The 21661-nt window shown below is 41.2% G+C and overlaps 1 protein-coding gene across 1 annotated transcript in view; it reads left to right on the forward strand.

Moving 5' to 3' along the window:
- Positions 1–21661, forward strand: part of rab36 (RAB36, member RAS oncogene family) — a 49811-nt gene that overhangs the window by 19830 nt on the left and 8320 nt on the right. The window contains exons 2-8 of the mRNA XM_073055681.1: positions 993–1084; positions 1743–1808; positions 4817–4918; positions 7881–7945; positions 8041–8092; positions 11852–11933; positions 18507–18597. Coding sequence (XP_072911782.1) covers positions 993–1084; positions 1743–1808; positions 4817–4918; positions 7881–7945; positions 8041–8092; positions 11852–11933; positions 18507–18597 — 550 coding nt within the window. The remainder of the gene's footprint in view (positions 1–992; positions 1085–1742; positions 1809–4816; positions 4919–7880; positions 7946–8040; positions 8093–11851; positions 11934–18506; positions 18598–21661) is intronic.

A 21661-nucleotide genomic window follows, 5' to 3' on the forward strand; every position in this document is an offset into this window, starting at 1 on the left:
AAATAAAACAATTAAGACCATCTCTCTTCAATAAAAGCATCAGATTGAATCAGAATCTGGTGTAATATTACTGGCATATGTCGTGAAATTTGTTGTTTTGCAGCAGCAGTACATTATAATACATTACTTTAAAAATATATAAATTATATTAAGAAATATATTTTTTTAAATTAAATAAGTAGTGCAAAAAAAGAAAAAAAATAGTGAGGTAATGTACATGCATTCATTGTCCACCCAGAAATCTGATGGTGCAGATGAAGAAGCTGTACCCAAAACATTGAGTATGTGTCTTCGGTTTCCTGTATCTCCTCTCTGATGGTAGCTGTCGTGACATGAACTAAGTCACCAGAGAGACACTGAGGCTAGTGGATATAGAAATGTTTTATTCAACAAACGAGCAACAGGCATCAACTGAGACACATGTTATTTTATATGCTAAAGATCAAAGGTTAACAGCAGGGCAATTCTATAGTTACGAAGTATCTCCTTTGAATTACATTTAGTTTTCAAACATTTCCTTCTTCACACTTGCACCCCAGGCACCCAAAATGAATGCTAATCAGCACTATCTGGTTTGCAATCAGCTCCAGGAATACTACTGTTCAGGGTTGCATTTTAAATTCAATCTACAATCCACATTCAGGTCTGATGGTGAAATTAATATTTGCTATATACCCTAACTCCTGAATGCTCCCTAATAATAGTAGCAATGAGAAGAGGACATGTCCAGGCATTTAATTCTTCTTACTGGTCCAGCATAAGGAATGACTTTATGAAATAACTTCTTGGGGGAGTTAGTGAAAAATGAGTATTCAGTTTGTATTTGCTAACACCAGAGTTTATCATGGCGGCTAGGCAGCATTACTGTAGTTAAAATTAACCAAGGTGAGTATGGGCACTGTTGTTAAAACAATCTAAATGAGCGTATAACTGTCTTTTCTTTCCATGACTTGATACAATGCTATACTAATTTGTTCTCAATCTTACTGCAGTCTTACAGACCTGAGGCCTGTCTTCAATTTAAAGATCATTTCCATGTTGAAGTTAAATCTGCCTGCAAAGGACGACAAACCAGAAATGCTGGGTGAGGAATTTGAGAGCTGTGGTAAAGGGTACCTGGCACTAATCTCAACTAGATTTGATGGAAGTTATTTTAATTGAGAGAAGGTTCCTTCTGCTGACTCGTGGTCTGATTTTTAACAACAAGATCTAAAAGATCAATTAATCTTTGTAGGCAAAATCTGCTCAGTACCATTGAGCAGTTTAGTACTTTACTAAAAGCATCCAGCTACAGCAAAAAAACTGAGTAAAATCTTTAACTCTTCAAGGAGCCCAAGAAGTGAAGGTCAGAGCAAGAATTTTTCAGAGGATGGGCAGAGATAGGAGAATTTTTTGCCACAAAACACAACTGAAGAAAAGGTAAGCAACACCCACAAAATTCTGGGGAAACTCAGCAAGACAGCCAGCATCCATGGAGGGGAATAAGCAGCTGACATTTCAGGCTGAGACCCTGGCTGAGTTCCTCCAGCATTTTATGTATGTTGCTCAAGATTTCCAGCATCTGCAAAATCTCTTGTGTTTATGAAGAAAATGTGGTTTTCTAGAAATCTGTTTTGTGGGTGCAAAATGTATTATGCATAAGTTGAAGAAAGAAACTAGATTAAATCAGGGAGATGTTTTTAAAAAAGTGCAGAAAAGAATAAAACAATTTCACTTAATTATGAGCCTCATTGCCCCTGCAGACTCAAAATATCAAAGGTGGTGGTAGTCGGGGACCTTTATGTGGGAAAGACAAGCCTGATTAACAGGTGAGTGTAACTTATTCTAATTTATTATGATTCACTAAATTTTGAGGCTAGTCTAACATACTTAATTTAAACAAATGCCTGATATACAAAGAAGTATTTATGTGTTTTGCATGATGATTATTGGTTTGTAAGCATGCAAAGCAGCAATTTTGAACTCAGCAACATCTCAGAGTACAAAATGAATAACTTGGATTTATACAGCGCCTGTAACACTATAGAAATTTTCAAAATGGAGATTTTGAGATGTAAACATTATTGTAGATTGAGGACACATGACCAGTTTGCTTAGTTAGATCCCATAAGCAACAAGGAGATAATGACCATTCAATCACTTCAAATGACATTGTACAAGAATTCTTCCTCTCCATGCCTTGTGGCGCAATGTACAGAAACTTTGCCTTTTCTTCAGCATTTGACTTTTTTTATGAGGCCGGGTTGTTAATTCAATGCTCAACCTGCACAGGTGGAAAACATGCAAGGAGCCAGCTGGGTTCGAAACAAGAACCACTCACCTCAAAGTCCAGTGCGTATACTACTACAACACCAGTTAACATATTGTCGAAGAATAAATGATAGTTATAACATTCAGAAAATACTGTAGATCATTAGGATCTCAGTACAACTGGAAGATGCCCCCTAAACAGGGCAGCATCCTCTCAGTAGCAGATTGGAGTGACAGCCAAATAGTGTGATCGCTTCTTGAGAATGCAATTTAAACCTATAACCTTAATAGGAAGGTATGTCTCCACATATTCATGGCTACACAAAACACAATGATAAATATGTTTTCAGAGACAGCTGAAGGGAAATTTGGGATCAAGATGGCTTCAAACAAGGCCATGCACCATTTAAACTCCTCAATTAGAAGAATCACAAAGTTGCAAGAAGATTTTATTGAAAGGACACTGAAAGAATGTTTCTCCTCTTGGAGGTGCAATATCTATAATTGAGGGACATCTTTTCAAAGTAAGATAAGAAGAAATTATATGTGTAAGAAGATTATATTTCTTTGATTTTCTCTATGACAGAGAGCTGTGGATATTCTGGGATAAGATGGTCAGATCTTTAGTCTGAAGGATACATGGATTAAGGATATCAGGCAGAAAAGTGGAGCTGAGGCCAAAATTAGATCAACCATGACCTCCTTGAATGTGAGACCGGGTTGGAGGGGCTGAATGAGCTACAACTGCTTCTTACATTCTTCTTTGAAACACTCCAACCGTTGTTCGTCTTTGTGCTGAAACATTATGCTGTAGATAAAAAAACACGAAATGCTGGCAGAACTCAGCAGGCCAGACAGCATCTATGGGAGGAGGTAATAACGACGTTTCGGGTCGAAACCCTTCATCAGGAGTAGGGTGATCATGATGAAGGGTTTCGGCCCGAAACGTCGTTATTACCTCCTCCCATAGATGCTGTCTGGCCTGCTGAGTTCTGCCAGCATTTCGTGTTTTTTTATTTATTTCCAGCATCTGCAGATTCACTCGTGTTGCATTATGCTGTAGAGTTAGTTGTAAATAACAGGTCTGCATCCTCCTGTGTGATTGGTAGGTGTTGTGACTGACAAACTGAGCCACATGGAAGCTGTAACTGGGAAATATAACCCTTGTTCATCTTTGTGCTGAAGCATTATGCTGCAGAGTTAGTTGTAAATAACAGGTCTGCATCCTTCTGTGTGATTGGTGGGTATTGTGACTGACTGAAACTGAGCCACATTGGAAGCTGTAACTGGGAAATATAAAAGTCTTCATTCACATAGCAGATCTTCAGGCGAGCGAATCTCACTCTCCTGACACAATGATTTATTCTTCAACACAAAGATAACAATAAATGATTAACTACAGTTTCAATTACTAAAATAACCTACTTTAACATTTGGAATATAGCCAGATAAATTTACAGAATTACATAGTTACAATGGCAGCACATCCCAACTAGCAGAAACCTTTTGAATATTTGATAGTGGTGTCTGTTCCAAAAACCTCAGTACAAAATATACCCCTTTTGATAAAGTGTTGAAGGACAGCTCTATGAATGTACAACTAACCAAAGGGTTAAGTGACAGAGCAGATCTGTCCTGAACTGTGATTTAAATTGCAGGGATACATTTTCAATAACACACACAAAATGCTGGAGGAGCTCAGCATCCTAATAGCAGAAACATTCATTTGCTATCTTTATCAATGAAGTTTCAATGGGTCAGTGTCAGAATTCCCCACACCCAGTGATTGGTTTCACTAGCTGCAAAGTATCAGTCGGAAGTTAAATTGTGTACAGGTTTCATTTCCTGAAGACACATTCTTAGTTAATCCATAATGTCATTCGGGAATGATCCCAAACAGTAGTGAAGAAGAGTGACTTGTAACATAACATACATTTGAATCTATTATCTGTCTCTTGGTTAAATCTATCTTGAATTTGGTTGTTCTAGCAGAAAAGACAGAATTTCCATCAAAATTCAACTATGCTGGAATTATTTGGGAAGTTTCCTGTTACCATTTTGAGTAATGATGAAACCTCTGCCTATTATCAATAATTGATAAGGATTACCTTTGCTGGGAGTATCTGCTTTCATAATCTTAATAGAATTTTATATAGTTTTGTGGAGTGCTGACTGCCCCTAGATTGCTAAAAATTATAGGGAGCTTTCAGCAAAAATAGTTGACAATGCAAATGGCTACTTGGAGCATCTCTTCCAGAATAGAAAAAGTGTATATTTTTGAGATCTTCTGTTGAGATGGTAAAACAGATGTTCCACCATCAGCGTGCTCTTTCCTCCTATCACATTAACTGTAGCAGAATGATCACTCAGTGGCTGTCTGGATCAGGCAGTGGAACTGGGACTCACCCAGCAAGGTGAGGGATCAGGCACTGGCTAGAATTTATTCGTATCTATTTATCTTTTCATGCATTTATTGCTACATGTTGTCCTTCTGTGTAGAGTTGTGTCCTTGAGTTTAGGACAGCTTTGACTATTTATTAAATTGTGATCCCATTGAAAATTTCAGGTTTTGTAAAGATGTGTTTGACCGAGACTATAAAGCCACAATTGGAGTTGATTTTGAAATTGAGCGGTTTGAAATTGCTGGAGTCCCATTCAATCTCCAAATGTAAGTACTGATTAAAATTGCATTAACAGAACTTCAAAAGTTGCCCACGTAATCAAGGATTTCTATGTTTTCAAGTTTTAAATTATTCTTTTGAAAATGCATTCTTTGAAGTGCGAAATGAATCTGCTGATTCTTCCCTCAGGAATTACTGACTACCCTGATCAGACTCAATGACAACGTTGGCACATAGAGCTAAGAATTGGACTTGCAGTGGAACAACCTAAAGCCCCCCCCCCCCCCATCCCGCCTCTTGCCAACTAACCCTGCCCCCAACAAATGGCATTTAGGTTTGTTAATATATTCTAAGACTTTTCATGAGGTATTAAACTAAGACTTCATCTATTCTCCTCACAGACCTGAAGGCTATATAGACTGGTTTCTGTGGGATTTCTGGAGATCTCAATCTAAAATGAATTATCTGTTAACATCACTAGCTAAAGCTTTTTGTGAGATCCTTAACACTCATGTGCTTGGCCTTGCTGTGATCGAGGGTGGAAATTTTCATGAAAACTTCTCCTTGCAGCTGTTCAGCTTTACATTAGCATTCACAATGCCATGTCTGCAAATGTTGCATTTAGTCCATTGGTTGTGGAATAGTGGAGTTCTGTCAGTGGCATTCATCAGCTGTGTGTAGCATCTCTACTTTGATAATGAATGTCTTCCAAAGTATTTCTGTCACATTGTCCTGTGCTTCCCGCTAAACTAGGATTGGTTCCTTGGCTTGAGGAACATGGCTCGGTGAGGAATATATCAGACTGTGAGCTTAAGGCAAATGATATGATCAAGATGGCACCTATGTACAGTGCTCCTTCAGTCTGGATAGATCATGAAACCATATATTTTACTTCTTTTATGCCTTTTACATTTGTTTTTCATCTTCAATTTGATCTGGAACTGTTGGAGCTTGTGATTTGCTGTTTGGAGATCGTTTTGGGTGTTTCAGCACTTTGCAGTCTCCAAGAGGATTCCAGGAGACAGAGGCAGCGTGCGCGAACCTTGTGGCAAGAAGTCTGTAGGATGGGTCGCGAGCTGATGTTCGTCTCCACATCATCGATTAAAGCTTTCATTGTTCACCAATTAAAGCAACGAGAGCGATTGAAACATCAAAATGAATACAGGAGTTGAGCGCTGGGCTGGCTGTCTGTCTTTTGATTGCTGGTGAGATCACTCTGCTATGGAGAGGGACAACTGCCTTTTGATCGCTGGTGAGATCGCTCTGCCACAGAGGGGAGACTGCCTTTTGACCACTGGTGGGATTGCTCTGCTACAGAGAAGAGAGACTGTCTTTTGATCGCTGGTGAGATCGCTCTGCCACAGAGGGGAGAGACTGCCTTTTGACCACTGGTGGGATTGCTCTGCCACAGAGGGGAGACTGCCTTTTGACCACTGGTGGGATTGCTCTGCTACAGAGAAGAGTGACTGTCTTTTGATCGCTGGTGAGATCGCTCTGCCACAGAGGGTAGACTGCCTTTTGACCACTGGTGGGATTGCTCTGCTACAGAGAAGAGAGACTGTCTTTTGATCGCTGGTGAGATCGCTCTGCCACAGAGGGGAGACTGCCTTTTGACCACTGGTGGGATTGCTCTGCTACAGAGAAGAGAGACTGTCTTTTGATCGCTGGTGAGATCGCTCTGCCACAGAGGGGAGAGACTGCCTTTTGACCACTGGTGGGATTGCTCTGCCACAGAGGGGAGACTGCCTTTTGACCACTGGTGGGATTGCTCTGCCACAGAGAAGAGAGACTGTCTTTTGATCGCTGGTGAGATCGCTCTGCCACAGAGGGGAGACTGCCTTTTGACCACTGGTGGGATTGCTCTGCTACAGAGAAGAGAGACTGTCTTTTGATCGCTGGTGAGATCGCTCTGCCACAGAGGGGAGACTGCCTTTTGACCACTGGTGGGATTGCTCTGCTACAGGGAAGAGAGACTGTCTTTTGATCGCTGGTGAGATCGCTCTGCCGCAGAGGGGAGAGACTGCCTTTTGACCACTGGTGGGATTGCTCTGCCACAGAGGGGAGACTGCTTTTTGATCGCTGGTGAGATCGCTCTGCCACAGAGAGGAGACTGCCTTTTGACCACTGGTGAGATCGCTCTGCCACAGAGAGGAGACTGCCTTTTGACCACTGGTGGGATTGTTCTGCCTTTGAGGGGAGACTGCCTTTTGACCACTGGTGGGATCGCTCTGTCACAGAGAAGGGAGACTGCCTTTTGACCACTGGTGGGATCGCTCTGCCACAGAGAAGGGAGACTGCCTTTTGACCACTGGTGGGATCGGTCTGCTATGGAGCGGGGAGTAAAGATATCTTATTAATAACTCCTTGGATTCCTTCCCTTAACAAATGCGGACAAAGCCACTTTGTTTTTCGCTTTTTACCTCTGAGGCAAGGATTCCAATCCCCTGATCTCTGTTCTGACCACAAAGCTCAAGCCCAAGATGTTCATAAGGATCCGTGTTCTTATCTCCATACACCACACACAACCTCATTCCTGTTTATCTGCTGTCTCCCTTCCCTGTCACAGGTACTTACTTTATAGTCTGGCTGACTGCAGGCCCTGAATCTTAACTTTCCCAGGCCCCTGGGTCCAGCTTCCAACTCAAGCAGCACAATTTTGGCAATAAAAGATGTGCACTTTTTTTTTTAGCAGAGCCTGGACCAATATAGTCCTTAGCACATCACTGATCTGTTCACTTATTTGTGGCTATCTTGTGAGGTTTTAAGAGTTTCAAGCATTATTACTGGAATTCTTAACTTTTGTAACCAAAATCCTAACTCACAACTCCTTAACCTGACTTGAACTGATGTTCTAGTTTCTTGAAATAGTGCAATGCCTGTATAAATGATGTTTGGATCCTACAGTTCTTCAGTTCAACCAGCACCAGAATCCTATGGAAAACTGGGAGAAATCTGAACATAATGTGCTAGTGAGAGAATTGAACTGATGCACATTTCTGTTGTCTTTAGCTGGGACACAGCGGGGCAGGAGAAGTTCAAGTGCATTGCCTCTGCCTATTATAGAGGTGCTGAAGGTAAGCATGATTAGCAGTAGAAGAAGCAATGTGATATTGTCTAAGTGATTGTTCCAATATGATGTTTCAATACTGTTCTAAATTTGTGCTTCCAGTCATTATAATAGCCTTTGACCTGGCTGACATAAAGACCCTGGAGCACACAAAGTAAGTCTTGGTTTATCAACAATATATAAGGTCCTTTCTTCTTTACTTCAATGCACAGCATGTTTACTGCACTTACTATAGATGTTAATTGATCGGTATTTTCACTGCTAACTTGTAACAAGTCTCCTTCTCCTTAGTAATTTCTTCACGATTAAGAATTACTTGGTTTCACTCTGATTTTATGGGTTTTGAACTAGCTTACGAAGACAACATGGGAAATGCAGACAATGCTTTGGATGGACAAGCCAGTTTCTTTGATGGGTGAAAATGTAACTATAATAGTGATGAAGCTGACCTTTGGATTTGGTTAATGGTGCCCACAACCTGCAGCCTTCATGCAGCTTCAGGACAGGTCTGGGTGATGAATGAAAGAAAGCATGGACACAAACACAAAGCCACTTGACTCAGGATCTCAGAACAGTAAATATTGATTGTGGCAAACTTAAAAATATCCCTAGTTGTATTTGTTGGCTATGCTGATTTAATTTCTTTCCCTTTGTGTGGTTACTTTGTCTGGCAGCATCATGGTTGAATATCTGTTGTGGCTTAAATTTCACTCTTCTGTATCTAAATATCATTGTCGAACGTTATAGTTCTTGAGTTCAAATTAGAGTTAGCTTGCAAATCCTTTTTTTTTATGGCCAAGCTTTTAATTATCTCCTAACCCTCAGCATTAATATCTGTCTTATTTGTTACTCTCTTGGGGGATTTTACTATGTTAAAGATACCATAGGGCATATATGTCAAACTCAAGGCCCACGGGCCAAATCCGGCCCGCGGTGGAATTATCTTTGGCCCGCAAGATAATATCTAATTACTATTAAAGCTGGCCCCAGTAATCGAAGCGCCTTTGGCGTATGATATGGCTAATGCTGAGTTTATTCAGGTACCAGGTTTTCAGGGTTTTTAGTGTTTATTCGGCAGTCTTGCTCAGCAGCTTCTTGATAAGAAACGGAATTTGTAAAGTGAAACACTTTGTAGTTATAGCAGAGACTGAGACACATGAGAGCAGGCTGAAAAAACGGAGGCAACGAAAGCTGCGTTCGCACGCGTCCGACTGATCCGGCCCGCATGAAGCTGCATTTTGCTCAATCCGGCCCGTGACCTAAAATGAGTTTGACACCCCTGCCATAGGGCATCAGTTTTTTGTTGATATTGAATAACCAGAACTGTACGGTACCCAACAGTACCTTGGCACATTGGTCTTTGTAAATCAGTGTTTTCAGAACAGGATTTGGGATGTTACGTTGAAGTTATACAAGAAATTGGTGAGGCCTAGTTTGGAGTATTGTGTGCATTTCTGGTCACCTGCCAACAGGAAAGATATCAATATGATTGAAAAGTACAGAGAAAATTTACGAGGATGTTCACTGGTCAACACACCTGAGTTGAATAGGCTAGGACATGGAGCATAGGAGAGAAAGGGAAGATTTAATAGAGATATACAAAATTATGAGGGCTATAGACAGGGTAAATGTAAGCTGACTTTTTCAGTTGAACTTGGGTGAAACTAGAACCAGAGGTCTTGGGATAAAGGTGAAAGGTGAAATATTTAAGGAAAACATGAGGGGGAACTTCTTCACCCAAAGGTTGGTGAGGGTGTGGAATGAGCTGTCAGCAAAGGTGGTTGGATTTCAGTATTTTAGAGAACTTTGGATAAGTACATGGATGGGAGCAGTATGGAGGGCTATGGCCCAGGTGCAGGTCAATAGGACTAGGTAGAGTAATAGTTTGGGATGGGCTAGATTGCCTGAAGAGCCTGTATCTGTGCTGTAGTTCTCTATGAATTCTCTAATGAGTTCTTTAATTATGTTGTAAAGTGAACTTAAATGTCAACTTTAATCACCCCTAGTCTTTTATCTTTCAGGGATTCAATGGGTGAAAGTCCTCACTTGGTGTCAATTTGTTTCCATGACAGAGTTGATCAGTTCATTAATCCGTCTCATAATCTTGAATGGCAACAGGTCAATTTGTTGTGCCTCATTTTGCAATGAGAACAAATTAAGATTGTTTATATTTCTGAGCCTAAGCGTTCAATTGCATCGTAATCCAAAATCACTTTTATCAAGCAACACGCACAAAATGCTGGTGGAACTTAGCAGGCCAGGCAGCATCTATGGAAAAGAGCATAGCCGACATTTTGTGCAGAGACCCTTCGGCAAGACTGGGAAAAGAAGCTGAGGAGTAGATTTAAAAGGTGGGGGCAGGGGAGAGAAACACAGGGTGAAAGGTGAAACCTGAAGGGGGAGGGATGAAGTAAAGAGCTTGGAAGTTGATAGGTGAAAGAGATACAGAGCTGGAGAAAGGGAGTCTGACAGAAGAGGACAGAAGGCCATGGAAGAAAGAAAAGCGGGGAGGAGCACCAGAGGGAGACAATGAGCAGCAAGGAGATAAGGTGAGAGAGGGAAAGGGGGATGGGGAATGGTGAGGGGGAGACAAGACTGGAAGTTTGAGAAATTGATGTTCATGACATCAGGTTGGAGGCCACCCAGTCGGAATGTAAGGTGTTGTTCCACCAACCTAAGTGTGGCCTCATCATACAGACAGACAGACATACTTTATTGATCCCGAGGGAAATTGGGTTTCGTTACAGCCGCACCAACCAAGAATAGTGAAGAAATATAGCAATATAAAACCATAAATAATTAAATAATAATAATAAGTTAATCATGCCAAGTGGAAATAAGTCCAGGACCAGCCTATTGGCTTAGGGTGTCTGACAGTCTGAGGGAGGAGTTATAAAGTTTGATGGCCACAGGTAGAAATGACTTCCTATGACGCTCAGTGTTATATCTCGGTGGAATGAGTCTCTGGCTGAATGTACTCCTGTGCCTAACCAGTACATTATGGAGTGGATGGGAGTCATTGTCCAAGATGGCATGCAACTTGGACAGCATCCTCTTTTCAGACATCACCATCAGAGAGTCCATGACAGTGGACAGTGACAGTGGAGATCATGACAGTGGAGAAGGCCATGGATAGACATATCGGAATGGGAATGGGAAGTGGAATTCAAATGGGTGGCCACCAGAAGATCCCACTTTTTCTGAAGGACAGAGTATAGGTGCTTGATGGTGGTCTCCAAATTTATGTCAGGTCTCACTGATATACAGGAGTCCACACCGGGAGCACCGAACACGGTATATGACCCCAACAGACTCACAGGTGAAGTGTCGCCTCACCTGGAAGGACTGTTTGGGGCCCTGAATTGTAGTGAGGGAGCACATGTAGGGGCAGGTGTAGCACTTGTTCCACTTGTAAGCGTAAGTGCCAGGAGGGAGGTCAGTGAGGAGGGACAAATGGATAAGATGATTGTGTAGGGAGCAATCCCTGCGGAAAGCAGAAAGTGGGGGGGGGGGGGGAGGGAAAGATGTGCTCAGTGGTGAGATTCTGTTGGAAATGGTGGGAGTTCCAGAGACTTGTGTGCTGGATGCAGAGGCTGGTAGGGTGTTAGATGAGGACAAGAGGAACCCTTTCCCTCGTAGGGTGGTGGGAGGATGGGGTGAAAGCAGGCGTGCGTGAAATAGAAAAGATGCAGTCGAGGGCAGTAGTGATGGTAGAGGAAGGGAAGCCCCTTTCTTTGAAGAAGCAGGACTTTTTTTTTTTACTAGCCTTGCAAAAAATCTTTTGTTCGGGGACTCATTCAATCTTGTGTTGCACTGCTTTGGCATACTGTTTTAAAAAAAAGTATTGATAAAAAACTTTGCTTGCCTCTTTTGCTAACCTTCTCAAGTTTAATAGTATTTGTTCCTGTGGCAGGCAGTGGTTAGAGGATGCACTGAAAGAAAATGATCCAGGTTTAAATTCCATATTTCTTGTTGGATCTAAGAAGGATTTATTAGTAAGTAATATTTTTTTCCTTGGCAATTAATTTGATATTCAATGAATTACAGTTTATTCTCCTAATTTGTGGTATCGCTTGTATATGAAGGAAGGCTTGGGTCATAATTGTTTGGGTGCTACAAGTGCTGGTCTCCAGTATGATGTCTGCAGGACATGCATACCTTTCTGATGCAAAACATATTAAATGCAGTCTTATTAAAAACCTAATTGGTATTAGCATAAGTTCCTTTGTAATTATGCTGAGTAAGCAGATCATGGTTTGACACCAATCTGATGTTTTGAAGTTCACATAACCTTAGCTGGACAAGCATCAGCAGCAAAATGGTCTTCAGACAGGCTGTTAAGGGATCAATGTCCATACACAAGTTCATTACTCAATTTCATAAGGTTGCTGGGTTAATTTTTCATGCTATTGAAACATTCCATTGTTGCTTGAATTTTTTGGGCAATGCAAGTAACAGTACTATCAGATAGCAATATTTATCCCCTTGCATTCTGTCAATACTAGCTCTGCTTATGTTAGTGTGAGGACGCAAAGATGGCACAGTGCCAGCAGTATATTGAACAGGAATGGGAAATCACACCTGTGTTTTGAGGGTTATGCAGTTTGACTGCCAGAATTATTTATGCCATCTCTGATTTTTGATTCAATAACGAAATTGATTGATGCATCAGTGAGAATAATGTAAGCATAAACAGGCAGGTCAACCAGTCGTATTTCACAAAGAGAGAGAGAGAGAGAGAGAGAGAGAGAGAGAGAGAGAGAGTGTGTGTGTGTGTGTGTGTGTGTGTGTGTGTGTGTGTGTGTGTGTGTGTGTGTGTGTGTGTGTGTGTGTGTGTGTGTGTGTGTGTGTGTGTGTGTGTGTGTGTGTGTGTGTGTGTGTGTGTGTGTGTGTGTAAACCATAAAACATTGGAGTAGAATTAGGCCATTTGGCTATCCAGTCTGCTCCGCCATTTCATCATGGCTGATCTATTTTCCCTTTCAACCCCAATCTCCTGCCTTCTCCCTGTATTCCTTCATGCCCTGACCAATCAAGAGTCTATCAGCCTCTGCCTTAAGTGTACATAAAGACTTGGCCTCCACAGCTGCCTATGACAACAAATTCCACAGGTTTACCACTCTCTGGCTGATGAAATTCCTCCTCATCTATGTTCGAAAAGGACGCCCCTCTATTCCAAGGCCATTCAGATCCTAGAATCATTTTCATGAGCTGCCTTTGAACCCTCTCCAGTTTCAGCACATCCTTTCTAAGATAAGGGGCCAAAACTGCTCACAATGCTCCAAATGAGGCTTCTCCAGAGCTTTATAAAGTCTCAACGTTACATCTTTGCTTTTATATTCTAGTCTTCTTGAAATAAAGGCTAACATTGCATTTGCCTTCCTCACCTCAGACTCAAACTGCAAATTAACCTTTACGGAATCGTGCACCTCAGCTTTTTGAATTTTCTCTCCATTTAGAAAATAGTAAACCCTTTCATTTCTTTTACCAAAGTGCATGACCATACACTTCCCAACACTATATTCCATCTTCCATTTCTTTGCCCATTCTCCTAAGCTGTGTTTCTGTACTTCCTCAAAACTACTTACTCCTCCACCTATCTTCATATCAGCTGCAAAGTTTGCAACAAAGCATCATGCCATTATCCAAATCATTGACATATAACATAAAGAGATTCAGTACCAACACAGAGCCAACACCACTCGTCACCAGCAGCCAGCAAGAAAAGACTCCCTTTATTCCCACTCTTTGCCTCCTGCCAATCAGCCACTACTTCATCCATGCTAGAATCTTTTCTGTAACACCATTTGTTAACACCAGCTTGTTAAGCAGCCTCATGCTGACTGTAGCCTATTTTATCAGGTGCCTCCAAGGACCCTGAGACCTCAGCCTTAATAATAGACTCTAATATCTTCCGAACTACTGAGGTCAGTCAGGCTAACAGGCCTACAGTTTCCTTTCTTCTGCCTCTCTCTCTTCTTGAAGTGTGGAGTGACAGTCTTCTGGAGCCATTCCAGAATCTAGTGATTCTTGAAAGATCATTAAAAATGCTTCTACAATCTCTTCAGCCACCTCTTTCAAAAACCTGGGGTGTACACCATCTGGTGCAGGTGACTTATCTACCTTCAGACCTTTCAGTTTACCAAAAACCTTCTCTCTAGTTATGGTAACTTCACACACTTCATGACCCCCTGACACTTAGAACTGCTAGAACCATACTGCTAGTTTCTTCCACAGTGAAGACTGACGCAAAATCCTTCTTCAGTTCATTTGCCATTTCCCAATTACTGTCTCTCTGGCAATGTTTTCCAGCAGTCTGAGATTCACACTTATCTCTCTTTTACACTTTTTTTTATCTGAACAAACTTTTGGTATCCTCTTTAATACTCTTTCACATTCCATCTTTACCTTCTTAATGACTGTTTAGTTGCCTTTTGTTTGTATTTAAAAGCTTACCAATCCTCTAACTTCCCACTAATTTTTGCTCTATTATATACTCTCACTTTGGCTTTTATGTTGGCTTTGACTATTTTTGTTAGCCATGGTTGTGTCATCTTGCCTTTAAATATTTCTTCCTCTGAGATGTATATATTCTGTGCCTTCTGAATTGCTTCCAGAATTTCCAGCCATTGCTGCTCTACTGTCATCCCCGCCAGTGATCTTTTCCAGTCAATTCTGGCCACCACTTCTCTTGTGCCTCTATAAATCCCTTTACTCCACTGTAATACTGGTACACCTGACTTTAGCTTTTCCTTCTCAAAGTTCAGGGTAAATTTGATTATATTCTGATCACTTTTCCCTAAGGGTTCTTTTACCTTAATCTTTCTAATCAATTCTGGTTCATTGCACAACACCCAGTCCAGAATAGCTGATCCCCCAGTGGGATCAACCACAAGTTGCTCTACAAACCCATCTTGTAGGCACCCTAGAAATTCTCCTTCCTGGAATCCAGCACCAACCTGATTTTCCCAATCTACCTGCGTACTGAAATCCCCTGTGATATATTTATTTATTTATTTGTAGCATGCATTCAAGGTTCATAGCAGTACCCCAGGAATTTTGCTTTGAAATAATGTGGTGCACATATTTATTTATGTGTAAATTGGACAGATGGGCTGCTAAGCTCACATGTACAAAATAACCAAAATATGCAGAAGCAGCAATACATCTTTCTCTGGAAGTTTACTGGAAGTAGCATTTACCATCTGATTTGCCATTTGCAAACACAGAATAGTTTGATCAACATGTACAAACAAGCTGGAGGAACTCAGCAGGTCAGGCGGCATCCGTGGAAACGAGCAGTCAATGTTTCGGGCCGAGACCCTTCGTCAGGACTGAAGAAAGAGGGGGCAGGGGCCCTATAAAGAAGGTGGGGGGAGGGTGGGAAGGAAAAGGTTGGTAGGTGCCAGGTGAAAAACCAGTCAGAGGAAAGATCAAGGGGTGAGGGAGGGGAAGCAGGGAGGGGATAGACAGGAAAGGTGAAGAAGAAATGTAAGAGGAAAGCACAATGGGTAGTAGAAGAAGGCAGAATCATGAGAGAGGTGATAGGCAGCTGGAAGAGGAGGCAGAGTGAAAGTGGGGTGGGGGAAGGGAGAGGGAGGGAATTACTGGAAGTTGGAGAATTCGATGTTCATACCAAGGGACTGGAGACTACCCAGACGGTATATGAGGTGTTGCTCCTCCAACCTGAGTTTGGCCTCATCATGGCAGTAGAGGAGGCCATGTATGGACATATCCAAATGGGAACGTGAAGCAGAGTTGAAGTGGGTGGCAACTGGGAGATCCTGTCTGTTGTGGCGGACGGAGCGGAGGTCCACCTCTCTCATGATTCTGCCTTCTTCTACTACACATTGCTTTCCCCTTACATTCCTTCTTCACCTTTCCTGCCTATCTCCTCCCTCCTTCCCCTCCCCCACACCTTGATCTTTCCTCTGACTGGTTTTTCACCTGGCACCTACCAGCCTTCTCCTTCCCACCCTCCCCCCACCTTCTTTATAGGGCCCCTGCCCCCTCCTCCTTCAGTCCTGACGAAGGGTCTCGGCCCGAAACGTTGACTGCTCATTTCCACGGATGCTGCCCGACCTGCTGAGTTCCTCCAGCTTGTTTGTACGTGTTGATTTGACCACAGCATCTGCAGTGTACTTTGCGTACAGAATAGTTTGAGTTTTATGTATTTGCATGGCAGGCACAGCTGAAATATCTATTCTAATCCAAGCACATTTCTAACCAGTTACTGCCAAGCATCCACTCTGATAATAAAAATTCATTTTCACAACTGTGGAATCTCATTTCTTAATTATTCAGATAATACATTTTCTCTCTTTATTTCATGAACCAACCTTTTATTCCCCTCCATTCTGTTTTGTACCCAAGTAACTGTTAGTCCCTAAGATTAAGGAGCAAAATTAGGCTATTCAGCCCATCGAGTCTGCTCTGCCATTCCATCATGGCTGAATTATTATCCCTCTCAACCCCATTCTCCTGCCTTCGCCACATACCCTTTGATGCCCTGGCTAATCAAGAACCTATCAACCTCTGCTTGAAATATACCCAATGACTTGGCTTCCACAGACATCTGTGGCAATTAATTCCACAGTTTCACCACCCTCAAGCTAAAGAAATTCCTCTCATGTCTGTTCTAAATGAATGCCTCTTTATTCTGAGGCTGTGCCTTCTAGTCCTAGACTCTCCATAGACCTCTGTCAAGACCTTTCAATATTTGATAGGTTTCATTGAGATCCCCTGTCCAGCGAGTACAGGCCCAGAGCCAACAATCACTCTTCATATGTTAATATTGTCATTCCCAGGATAATTCCCGTGAACCTTCTCTGGAATTTCTCCAATGCCAGCACATCTTGGATAAGATGTCCAAAACTGCGCACAGTACTACAAGTGCTCTCTGACTGATGCCTTATAAAGCCTTAGCATTACCTTCTTGCTTTTATGTGTTAATCATCTCAAAATGAATGCTAACATTGCATTTGCCTTCCTTACTACCAACTCAGCCTGTAAGTTAACTCTAAGACCCTTTGCGCCTCAGATTTTTGTATTTTCTCCCCATTATTCCTTCTACGAAAGTGCATGACTATACACTTCCCTACACTATATTCCATCATTCATCAATCACAGTTCATACTCTGTGCAGCTCATTAACAATCCTCCAGACTGATTGGTGTGGGATGGCTGGTTCTGTTCACATGGGTTGCAAAGTCCTGTAAAGTCTTGGATTTGGTTGATTGTACCTTGGCTGTAAGAGCCTATAGATTGCAGTCTGGTAGCAAGATCTACTCTAGTGGAATGACTACAAGTGGCCTTTCATGGAATTATTCATATTTTAACATTGAAACATTTCTCTTAGTTTACAGAAACCTGCAAACAATGTCCAGATAAAAAAAACACATGGGAATGGCTTGCACCTTCCTGCAAGTTTCCCTCCAAGGTGCTAATCATCCTGACATAGAAATCTTTTGCTGTTTCTCATCATCTCTGGATCAAGATGCTGGAAACCTTGTCTACCAGTACTGTGCAAGTCCCTAAACTAAAGGTTCAGGAAGTACCTCAGCACCAGGGATGGGATAATAATGTGATCAAAAGGATAAGAAATAAATGACATCATGCTGTAAATCAGCATCTTTAAGCTATTGACACCTACCATTAAGCAAGGGGTCCATGAAGCCCAGGTTGGGAACCCCTGCTGTAAATGAATATTATGAAAATCTCTTCTATAGCCTGTCTAAGCACTTTACATTTTCCCTAAAGTGATTCTACTTTACTCAATGTTCATGTAAATCTTTGAAAATAAAAAAAAATGCAGGTATTGAAAGTCTGAAACTACAAAAGAAATACTCAACAGATCAGGCAGGATTTGTTGAGAGAGAAACAAGATTAACATTTTAGGTCAAAGACCTTTCATCAGAAAGAGTACAATTTCATTATCCTTAGAAAATCTAAGTTCCCTTCTTAATTCTATCCAGGCCTGCTGCACTTTAATTCACTTGGTTCTTTAGTCATCCTTGGCTCAACTGACCTCACTAGATCTTTACTCTGGTGAGACCACTTGAAAGTGATCTTCTCCTCTCTATCTCTTCCCACAAGGACTGAGTGACCTGCCGAGTGTTTCCAATATGTTCTGTTTTTATTTTAAATCAATTATACTTCATTGAGCACCCAGGAAGAATAACTGAATATTGTAACTAATGAAAAAAATGTTTAATAATTTTGTAAAGTAGTTTAAATCACTTAACAATTCTATTATTTTGCCCATCTTAAAATCTTAGTTGGTGTGGCAAAAATCAAATCATGAGATGCAATTTCTATTATAATGCTGTAAAAGTGGCCACACATATTGATAATTGAAAGTGTATGAATCTAGTTTATTTCATTACAGTTCGTATGCTTTTTTTTCTTCTGGTAAGCATCAGAAGTTTGAGCTCTTGAGGCAGTATTCATATCTAAGCAAAAGTTCATTTCACATTGATGTGGAAGATGATTAAGCTCTGGTAGCTGAGGAAGTATAAAAGCTGCAGCATTCAGAAATCCAGCACTCTAACTTTGTGTGTTTACCAATCAGTCCCAGGCTGAATGTGACAGAACAGAAGCTGATGCTATTAAAGTAGCGAATGAGATGCAAGCAGAGTATTGGTCTGTGTCTTCTAAAACAGGTAAGCAACTGCTGCTACTCCTCTACTGAGGAACAGTGAGCGCAGTTTCTCTCACACACATCTGCATGCTGTCACAAACAGTATACCCTCACAAATGTTCATTCTCTCTCACACACAAATAGATCTAAATATTAGAAATAACTATAACCAGGATGAGAGAACTTATCACTCCTGTCCTAGGTATTCTGCATTGTCTTCCTGTATCTTTTAAAATTGATTAAAAACTTTCTTAATTGTTTTAAAGTTCTTCATAGTTTGGGACCAGAGTATATCCCAGAGTTGTTTACATTTTATAATCCTGCTCTACCTCTCAGATCATCTTCCGCTGGTCTCTTAAATTTAAATAATAGAAACATAGAAAACCTACAGCACAATACAGGCCCTTCGACCCACAAAGTTGTGCCGAACATGCCCCTACCTTAGAAATTACTAGGGTTATCTGTAGCCCTCTATTTTTCTAAGCTCCATGTATCTACACAAAAGACTCTTAAAAGACCCTATTGGATCCGCCTCCACCACCGTAGCCAGCAGCCCATTCCACACACTCACCACTCTCTGCATTAAAAAAAAAGTCTTACCCTTGACATCTCCTCTGTACCTACTCCCAAGCATCTTAAACCTGTGTCCTCTTGTGGCAGCCATTTCAGCCCTGGGAAAAAGCCTCTGACTATCCACACGATCAATGCCTCTTATTGTCTTCCTGAAAAGATAATTAGCAGGTCAGCTTTTTGAACCTCATTCCTAAACTCTGGAATCCAAACCTAAAATTATAAAGGATGCAGGCTCAGTTGACACTTTTAATTGCCAGCTCAAAACCTATGTATTGGAACTTTGCTTTTAACTAACATCTTTTTGTCTTTTATTTTCATGTTTATTTTTATTTTTTTTTTTTATTTTGATGTGCGCTTTATCTCATTGCAAAGCACTTTGAACTACACTGTCTGTATGAAAAGTGCTCTATAAATAAATAATTGTATATTTTGTGCTGAAATATTTACATTCGCTCTCACTCAGCCACTCAATCATGCTCCTCCCTCATGCATGTGCATTCCCTCACTCGCACTCCCTCATGTACCTACGCTCTTGCAGACAGGCTCTTGCTCTCTGACATATGCTCACTCACTTGCACATGCTTCTTCATCCATTCATTCATACTCACACTTCTGCATTCACACATAGGAAATATTAGGAATGTCATTTACTAATTGTATGTAATTAGTTTTGCTACAACAAGTGTATGGGACATTGGAAAAAAAGTTGAATTTCCCCATGGGGATGAATAAAGTATCTATCTATCTACTTAGCGAAGTGTGATTAAAATTCGATTAACCCAAAAAAAGCTCAATTTTCAGGTTTCTGGAGAGTGAAATCCCTCCTCTGCAGCATGAACCTTTGAATTTAGAACATCATGGTGTTAGATTCATCAGTCCCTCATTTACAAAGAAAATGTATCAAGAAAATCTGAAATTCCAGAGCAATTCTCCCAGACCCCACCATTGGGTGCCACAGTAAAGTAGTGGTTAGCATGATGCTATTCCATCTCGGGGTGTCAGAGCTCAGAGTTCAATCCTGGCATCCTCTGTAAGGAGTCCTTTACATCCTCCCTGTGGAATAGAAACTTAGAAAACCTACAGCACAATACAGGCCCTTCGGCCCACAAAGCTGTCCTTACCTTAGAAATTGCCTAGGATTACCCAAAGCCCTCTATTTTTCTAAGCTCCATGTACCTGTTCAGGAGTCTCTTAAAAGACCCTATCGTATCCGCCTCCACCACCATCACTGGCAGCCCATTCCACACCGTCTATGCATAGGCTTTCTCCAGATCCACTAGGTTCCTCCCACAGTCCAAAGCCATTGTAAATTGTCCAATGATTAGTTTAGAACTAAATTGGGATTGTCGTGGGTTGTGTGGCAGTACAGCTCAAAGGGCCTACTCTGCACTGTATCTCTAAATAAAAAAGATAAAAATAAAATAAACTTCAGGAACCCATGTTTATACCATTTCTCTGAGGGTTCCATTGTTCTTCTATCTAGGTTAATGTAGGAGACATTCATAAATTACTTATCTATGAATGTTCGACGACCACTTGCTTTGTTCCTGAACTGGCTGGAATCTCCAACATTTGTCCTTAGCACTCCAAATTGGGGTAAGAGTAGGCTAGATCCTGAGTCAAATCAAAGACAACTTTTCCCACCCCAATTCACCACCAGTCTTAATCCTGAGATGCTTTTCTTCTCTCTTCCCCAATGCACCTTCTCTGCATTATAAAATGTCATTCTCTTAATTTACTACCTCAAGGCAGATTTCTTCCAGTAGTTTATATATACACCATACTCTTATCTATTTACCATAAGTGAATAAGTAACTAGAAGAAACTATTTATTAGGATTTTGCCCAAGTAAATTATTTTAAAGGAAATTAACACATATTTGGACAGAGTAATTTCAGCATACAAGAGATGGAAAATGTTATGTGCTTGCTTTGAAATTAAATTAATTGACAAATTACATGACCAGTGCTCAGTAACTGTATAAAGTAATCCCCAAAAGAACATTGTGTCACTAAACGTCTTTCTCCCTGATGTATTAAAAGCTGTGTTCTTTTCAGTCATTCAGAGAGTGCCTTTGAATGACTCATTGCAAGCTGATGCTGGGTTCCTGCCAGTATCCCTCTGCAACTCTGCCTCTGGTGTACAAGTGTGCGGCTCATTGCAAGCTGATGCTGGGTTTCTGCCTGTATCCCTCACAAACTCTTCTAATGTTGTACACGCATGTGAGGCTCATTATTTTGGCACTCTGGAACCATGCTTTTGCTCGTTTGTCATATTATTGCCCAAAGAGAAAGAGTTGCATCCTAACCCTTTGAGGTGGCCAAGTTTACAGATGATAGGTGATAGGTGGAGGACAGGTAATATTAGGAAGCGGGAAGTCTGCAGAAGAACTTAGACAGATTAGGAGAATGGCAAAGGAGTGGCAGATGGAATATAGTGTAGTGTATAGTCATGCACTTCAGTAGAAGCAATAAAAGCGTAAACTATTTTCTAAACACGGAGCAAATTCAGAA

Source organism: Hemitrygon akajei, chromosome 9 (assembly GCF_048418815.1).
Source record: "Hemitrygon akajei chromosome 9, sHemAka1.3, whole genome shotgun sequence".
Taxonomy (NCBI): domain Eukaryota; kingdom Metazoa; phylum Chordata; class Chondrichthyes; order Myliobatiformes; family Dasyatidae; genus Hemitrygon; species Hemitrygon akajei.